General features: G+C 31.3%; 1 protein-coding gene across 1 annotated transcript; it reads right to left on the bottom strand.

Moving 5' to 3' along the window:
* Nucleotides 1–1,546: 1,546 nt before the first annotated feature.
* Nucleotides 1,547–7,560, bottom strand: LOC120076091 (vignain-like). Its single transcript, XM_039029870.1, has 7 exons — nt 7,486–7,560; nt 7,332–7,387; nt 4,630–4,879; nt 2,400–2,682; nt 2,083–2,315; nt 1,856–1,993; nt 1,547–1,768 (listed from the first exon to the last, which is right to left on the bottom strand). The coding sequence occupies exons 1-7, from the start codon at nt 7,558–7,560 to the stop codon at nt 1,547–1,549; spliced, it is 1,257 nt and encodes a 418-aa protein (XP_038885798.1).
* Nucleotides 7,561–8,452: the final 892 nt, after the last annotated feature.

Here is an 8,452-nt window from a genome sequence, read left to right on the forward strand (position 1 = left end):
TAAAAAAAATAGAAATGGTGGTTATTTTTTATAGTTTTATTTTATATAATATAGCCAACATATAAATACATTAATAATTACTTTTGATCTTATGGTCCTTTTAAATTGAATGATCTTTTATATATATATAGAAATAGTTAAATGGAATGATCTTAATAATGGGATTATTGTAGGACTTCTTCCTGATTTTTCGTCCTATTTAGTTAAAAAGATGCTTATTGTTGTTCTTATCACTTTCATTATTTTCTTATATTGAGGTCTTCTTATAGACTCTAACCTCTTTTCTTTTTTTAGAAATATATTTTTTTAATTTTTTTAAAAATCGGTTAGAAATCCTTCAAGTGCATTTTAGAAAAAGAAAAAACAAAATGAATGGCCACATTAAGTATGCACATTGTTTTTTGAAAATATCATATTCCCATCAAATCACATCCCTCCACTTTTATGTAGATATGTATCTAAACCTAATTTATTTTTCATTTCGAATTTAAACACATGTGTAAGTTGACCATAAATATATATAGGGAGAAATAAAATGGTTGAGGCAATGAAACCAAACTTGACAATTATGTCTATTATTGCACTAAGTTCCTAAGTAAACCAAAATTAAATAATATAAGTTTTAGAAGTTCTAGATAATATTAATTAGTACCATGCACATTAATGAAAGTATATCACTAATATACTTTTAATTTATAACTTGTACCTATCACTATTATAATTGATAGATTGTTTTTTCCCATCACGCTCATTGATAGCTCATTTTTATTAAATTCCTCTCACCAGGTTCGAGCAACTTGAGAATTCCTCGCACATAATTAAGGGAGCCATTGAAAGGTGACCGCCCTTGTCCCTTTCCTTTCTCCATTCTGCCCCATCGTTTACGGCTAGGACTACTGGGGTATGACGAAAGGAAGGTAAACAGGAGTTAACGGCCCTTTATCAAACCTTCCCCTTTGAATAATAATAGTCAATTCTGTTCCACTTAATCCCTATTTCATGGCCACATCTTTTTCCGGCTAAGGAACCTGGCTGCTTACCGAAGGGGGACAACCCGGCGCGACTGAGGGACAAGTCAGTGTACTTTAGGAAGCTGTTGAGTACCCGATGAGATAGAATTGAACCGCTTTCTAGTTGGATTCTTATGAGAGCTCCTCGGCTTCCGTTTCCGCTCCTGGCCCTAAGAAATAGGCGTAAGTCATCGGTTCTAATCCGATAAAGGTGCTCTATTTTCCACGAATCATACTTTGTAAATTGTACGAAGAAGCGTAAAACACACATTTTAGAAAAATGAAAAATGGACTTTGATGCATTAATCAACATTCTTCAACCCATTGTTTGGTTCATATTTGTTTCTCATGTTTAGAAACAAGCGTTCATTATTTTATTTATTTATATATGAAATGGACTTTTGGACTAAAAAAAAAAAATTGAAATGCTACTTTCCTCGTTACTTTCATAAAAGCAAATCAATGAAAGCCTAGCTAATAGAAAGAATCCTAGTTTCTAATCTAAAAAAGAAAAGAATGTTGAAATCTAGTAACACCTAGTACTTTATGGGATAGGAAGGATTCATTGCCAATCCGCATACATCTTCTGGTTGTCGTGCTCCTCGTTGCATCTTCATATAACCTTCCAATCCCCAGTTAGTTCCCCATGAGTTCTTTATGATCCAATAATCAGCTCCATCTTCCTCCGTTCCGTATCCAACTACCACCACTGTGTGATCGATTCGATCTCCACAATAGTCATTTTCAGTGAACATTCCCTGCAAATTTACAAATTCTCTTTTAACAATGCTTGAAAATTAAAACTGTTCTATGCAAATAAGTTACAATCAATCAAAACTACTTACCTCTGAGTAATATCGAAAACGTCGTCCACTGGCAGCTATCGACACTGCTACCGGTTGGTTTGCGACAGCTTTCTTCAAAGCATTCTCATTGTTTGGAGGTACATTCTCATATCCATCAATTGTCACTCTTTTATTAGCCTGTTAAATCAAACATAATGATGAATCCAATAGCGTGGACATAGATTTTTTTTTTTTTTCAATTATGCAATGTAGTGTTTAGAACTCACTCTCTGTGAGAGGCAATATCTGTTTTCGGCATAGTAGGGATAATTTTCCTCAGTTGTGATCCCATTGTTTTTCATCATGAATTCAAAAGCCGAGTCATAAAATCCCCCACCACAACCTCCGTCTCTATAATCACAATCTACCACCTCTTGCTCTGACAGAGATACTAGCTTGTTGGTTTTGATTTGGTGAATTCCTTCCACTACAGCCACCGCTGCAAACGCCCAACAACTTCCTACAAACATATTTTCAAATTTATTATGTATGAGGTTGAATAATTAGGCAATTTACAAAGCAAGAATTCAAAATTAATTATTACCACAACCGCCTTGGTTTTTTATGTCAGTGACTGCTCCTTTTTTCCTCCAATCGATTGAAGATGGAAGATCCTCCGCATGCTCATACATGAACCCACCAACACGGCCACCACCAACAGCTTCTTTTTTCTTGGCATGTAAGTTTTTATAATAGGTAATATTGGAGTTAACATGTGTGTTAATAAACTCATCATCAGACATATCAGCGAACTGATTCAATTTCAACTTTAACGATTTGTTCATTTGGTTCACTTTAAACACATATTTAGCATTATCTTTGAACACCTTAAAACGGTAGTGCATCTCCCTTCCATTTCTTGAGATTCTATGATGGCTACTCCATCTCTTATAAAGATGCCATAGACTCTCTTCAGATTCTAACTCATTCCCTTCAAATGTAAAGCTCTCACATAATCCAAAAATTAGAGCAATCAAAACAAGAGGAACGATAAAAAAAGCTTTTGGTTGAGTTGATTTGCCAATCCATTTATATAGACTAGTTACTCAACTGTATGATCACTTTCTCCTAAATTGATGTAGTTATTGATTTTTTTTCTTAATTTTAGGATATTAGTTAAGATTTAACTAATTATTTTTGTTTTTATTTTTTTTTTAATGGTTAGGTTGTTGAGATTTTTCTCAGTAACCAACTGGTTAAATTATACATAGACTCGATCATGTTTTGGGTTTTTTAGATATTTAAATGGGTAGTTTACTTGTTTATAAAAGAAATTTAAAAAATAATTACTAATAAAGGTCTTTCTAAAAATAAAAAAATAGAAATGATTGTAATTTTTTATAGTTTTATTTTATATAATATAGCCATCATATAAATACGTTAATAATTAATTTTGATCTTATAGTGCTTTTAAATTGAATGATTTTTTCTTATATATAGAAAAAGTTAAATAGAATGATCTTAATAATGAGATGATTATAGGATTTCTTCATGATTTTTCGTCATATTTAGTTAAAAGGATTCTTATTGGAATTATTATCACTTTCATTATTTTCTTAAATTGTGGTTTTCTTATTTAATTCTACATTGATAGACTCTAACCCCTTTTCCAGTTTTAAAAAATATATTTTTCAGATTTTTAAATTTTTTTAAAATTACTTAGAAATCTTTCCAGTACATTTTGAAAAAAGAAAAACCAAAATAAATGCTCATTTAATGTGAACAAGACTTGCCAATTTATGCATTCTCCACCCTTAATACGTTGTGTGACACCCCATTCCGAGCTTACCTCTTTCGCCCGAAATGAGGCGTGGGGACTACAAGTACCACCCTTTTGTGGCACCTACTGTCCACTTCGACCTGTTTTGCTAACTATCTTTTATATCAAGTAAATATAACAATAGTTCTTTAGCTAAACTTATTTTATTACAGACCAGTATAATGTTTATACAACTCCATATCTAACTTAGATAACTTTAACTCCTAGGTTACAGAACTCATAATAGCAAACTTAAGTCTGGAAGTATGGTTGTAGTGTGGTAGACCTTGACCTCAGCAGTACCCTAAAGCTTCTTTATTTCACTACCTGGGAAGAAAAACATAAGAGAAAAGAATTAACTAAAAGCCGAGTGAGTGGTATGCAACAACAGGCTCTCTTTCAACCCTTAAGAGTAAATGACTCAATAACAGTCTCTCAAGACAATGAAATTGCTATTCCAAACCTTAAGCTTGAACATATCCGTTTCCTGTTATCCCTCGGTAGACAATTTAATACATCTTTCTATGACTCTCTCTATGTGCACATAGATCTACCTCTTGTGGGCTTAAAATCTAGACCTGTCGGTCGTCTAACTATCCCATGTGAGGTTCTTTCCACAGGCTCAGGATCTAGGCCCTATGACCCCCTGACCGTCTCGTGAGATTTCGCCACAGGCTTAGAAACTAAGCCCTTAGGACCGCTGACCATCTCGTGCGATTCCGCTACAAGCTTAGAAACTAAGCCCTATGAACCCCTAACCATCCCGTATGGTGTACTCTTTATCACCATACAAGCTACACATACATGTGTATGGAATTTCACAAAACAAAACGCCTACAGAAATACCACTCATCGTTCATCAGTGAAAATTCCCCTCTTTCCAAGCCTTTTGACCTGTCTCTTATACACATCTAGATGTGTATAAGAGACAGTCAGCAAACTGGTTCAATTTTAACTTTAACGATTTGTTCATTTGGTTCACTTTAAACACATATTTAGCATTATCTTTGAACACCTTAAAACGATAGTGCATCTCCCATCCATTTCTTGAGATTCTATGATGGCTACTCCATCTCTTATAAAGATGCCATAGACTCTCTTCAGATTCTAACTCATTCCCTTCAAATGTAAAGCTCTCACATAATCCAAAAATTAGAGCAATCAAAACAAGAGGAACGATAAGAAATTTCATCATTGTGATTATGAGATTTGAGTAATATAATGGATAAAAATAGCTTTTGGTTGAGTTGATTTGCCAATGCAGGCTAGGCCATTTATATAGACTAGTTACTCAACCATATGATCACTTTCTCCTAAATTGATGTTAGGATATTAGTTAAGATTTAACTAATTATTTTTGTGTTTATTTTTTTTTAATGGTTAGGTTGTTGAGATTTTTTTCAATAACCAACTGGTTAAATTATACATAGACTCGATCATGTTTTGGATTTTTAGATATTTAAATGGGTAGTTTACTTGTTTATAAAAGAAATTTAAAAAATAATTACTAATGAAGGTCTTTCTAAAAATAAAAAAATAGATATGATTGTAATTTTTTATAGTTTTATTTTATATAATATAGCCATCATATAAATACGTTAATAATTAATTTTGATCTTATGGTACTTTTAAATTGAATGATTTTTTTTTTTTATATATAGAAAAAGTTAAATAGAATGATCTTAATAATGAGATGATTATAGAGTTTCTTCATGATTTTTCGTCATATTTAGTTAAAAAGATTCTTATTGGTATTATTATCACTTTCATTATTTTCTTAAATTGAGGTTTTCTTATTTAATTCGACATTGATAGACTCTAACCCCTTTTCCAGTTTTAAAAAACATATTTTTTAAATTTTTAAATTTTTTAAAAATTAGTTAGAAATCCTTCCAGTCATTTTGAAAAATGAAAAACCAAAATAAATGGCTACATTAGGTATGCACATTATTTTTTGAAAATATCATATTCTCATCGAATCACATCCCTCTCTTTTTACGTAGATATGTATCTAAACTTATGTACACTATATATATATATGTAAATATAAATGCTCGATTTTTTTTTTTAAAAAAAATTCAATCTACTAGAATGTTTCAAATAAACAAAAAAGTTGAACAAAATTTGTGGGTGGTAAGTGTCAAATAACAGTCTCTAATCAAGCTAAAAAAAGGTTTGAAAATCTTCCCCTATTAAATTCGACCTAATCTATTATTGGAAAAATAAAGTTTTAAATTTTCTTTTTCACAATTTGTGGTGGGAAAGTTGAATCTCCCAAAAACTGTGTACAGAAACAAAACTTGAAGCCAAAATAGTTAACAGATTAAGATTTTTGTTTAAAATATAAAAGGAAGTAAAATAGTGTTTACTAAATTAAAATTTTAATTAGAATAAAACTAGCTATGGTATTTGGTAAACTAATAAGAAATTTATGTAATTGGTTATATGAATCAAATTAGATTTATTAGTTCAATTATTTTTGTGTAGATAATTAATTTATAATTTATTCTAAAATGTCCATTATTTAAGTTCCAACTAATTTTATTTTATCTAAAGATAAAAGTTTAAAAAATTTATTTTTCGGAGAATGATTAAAAAATAATTCTTATAAAAACAAATTAATTAACATTTAAAAATATATATAACAAAATACATTAATATAAAAAGGATATTATTATAATATATTTAGTTAAACGGTTAAGAAGTTAGCAAGTTTTATGGAAGCTAAATCATAAAAGCTAGTATCTATTAGTTTTTACATATTAATTGAAATTAAAAAGTGATTTTGTAGATTAATAAATAATTCATTTTACCAATTAAGGTAGACAGGACCCTTAAATTAAATTCAAAATCAAGTTTATATGTTATTTTTAAATAATATGATCTTTTCTAATAACTTTAAATTATATAATATAATTAGCACCATCGACATTAATAGAGGATTATTATGACTCATATATTTCAATAACAATAAACAATTTGTATATATTTTATCTCTTCTATCCTTAATTATTTTTTTTATCACTTTCTTCTTCCAATTTTTTTATAACTCAATCAAATATTTAATTTAATTTGATGCATTCCTTTCCAAAGACTCCAAAAAAACAAGAACAACTAAATTGAAACTAAATTATCAATGATTGGAGTTTAAAGTACAAAAAAATGTCCATAAGTAGCCTTTATATGGGTGATCGATTTCTATATGCTATGTGAAATCTTCCCTTAGACGACAAATAATAGATTTCTATCACGGATAGACTTAGATTTCTATCATGGATAGACTCCTAGAATTAGATTTAAATTTTGTTCATGGCTATGAAATTATTGCTAAGCAAAAAGTAGTGATAAAATACTGTAATTTTATAATAATTATATTCCAAACTTAATGAATGGAACAAACTATTTTAGTAAGTGAAACAAACTTAATGAATGAATGAAATTATTTTTCTTTAAAGCAGTTCATAAAATATAATAAAAGGGATGTCAATGCTTTGAATCCCTTCGTTTTAAATATCTTGAAATCTTGTAAATAGAAAGGTGTTTTGTGGGGTTTGGAACTACAACTTGATGGGATAAGAAGCTTCCATGGCTATTCCACACAGACCTATGGGTTGTCCCACTCCTCGCTTCATTCTTACATAGCCTTCCTCTCCCTATCCAATTCTCCATGAGTTCCTCATGATCCAGTAATATGTTCCGTCTTCTGTTGTTCCGTACCCAATTGCCACCACTCCATGATTAAGCTCCGTTCCACAGTATCCATCGAATACTCCCTGCAATTTTGCCGCATTTTAAAAATTATTAGCAATGGCTGAAGCAATTCTAGATTTACAATGAATCAATGGATTGCTTGAGTGAATTATGAACTTGCTTGCCAGTAAAATTGGAAATCTCTTCCTGTGGCGTCGATGGCGACTGAGACTGGTTGGTTTGCGACGGCTTGCATTAGAGCATTTTTACCCCATCAGGTTGATATACAAGTTCCCAGACAAAATTGAAGGCACTCCATTTCTTGATTCATGGCTTTAATCCATTCACCCTTTTCAAGATCTTCCATCCATTGTTTATAAGACAATGGATCCTCAACTCCATCATCAGATATGATATTTTGGGCTTCTGTTAAATCCACGTAGTGTATAGGTGGATTTACAACCCTCCCACTACATCGAGTCAATTTAATAACATATATCGTTTCTTGTCCAAAAATAACTTAAGTCTGCTGAAACGGCCTCACTAATATCGACTTTAAGAATCATCCCTCTAGTTTCCAACTGTTTCCATGAATTAAATCCTTGATGAGAAGAAAACACGTGGTTAGTAGCTCCCGAATCAACTATTTAGGCAGAATCATTATTCTCTATTAAGCATGCCTATAAGACAAATATATCATATTTGTTTTCTTTGTAGTTCTTCCTTTTCTAGAGAGTAGAGGGATCAGCTTCAGAACCCAAGTCATAAACTCCAAGTTTCATCTCAGAGGAAAATCTTCGTCGATGAACTTCATTAGAGTTGGCAACGATTGCTTTCTCTGTTAGTCCCTTAACATTCAATATGGATTAGAGATTATCTTGGGAATTAAAACTACTGGTTTCATTGTCATCAATCTCTTCTTGCTTGAATCATGAGAACTTTCATTCAAAACATTCTCGCATTGATTCTATGATCTCATGTGCAATGACCATGTTCTCAAATCTTTTGACCAACGCATCAGGTATGCTTGCCAAAATGTGAACTAGGGTCTTCGAATTAGCGTTCATCCATACCTCATATGCATTATGAAGATTTCGTGGTGTATCGGGGGTTGGGACTTGAGGACATTCCACAATCATGACAATTTC

The sequence above is a fragment of the Benincasa hispida genome, chromosome 4 (assembly GCF_009727055.1).
Source record: "Benincasa hispida cultivar B227 chromosome 4, ASM972705v1, whole genome shotgun sequence".
Classification (NCBI taxonomy): Eukaryota; Viridiplantae; Streptophyta; class Magnoliopsida; order Cucurbitales; family Cucurbitaceae; genus Benincasa; species Benincasa hispida.

What these genes read in the sequence shown, in the direction of transcription:
- LOC120076091 (XM_039029870.1), bottom strand. Translation starts at nt 7,560, where the DNA reads ATGCAAGCCGTCGCAAACCAACCAGTCTCAGTCGCCATCGACGCCACA. An exon ending in ATTTCCAATTTTACTGGCAA is followed by an intron (nt 7,388 to 7,485) that starts GCAAGTTCATAA and finishes GCAAAATTGCAG; the next exon opens with GGAGTATTCGATGGATACTG. An exon ending in AAAAAACCAAGGCGGTTGTG is followed by an intron (nt 2,316 to 2,399) that starts GTAATAATTAAT and finishes ATATGTTTGTAG; the next exon opens with GAAGTTGTTGGGCGTTTGCA.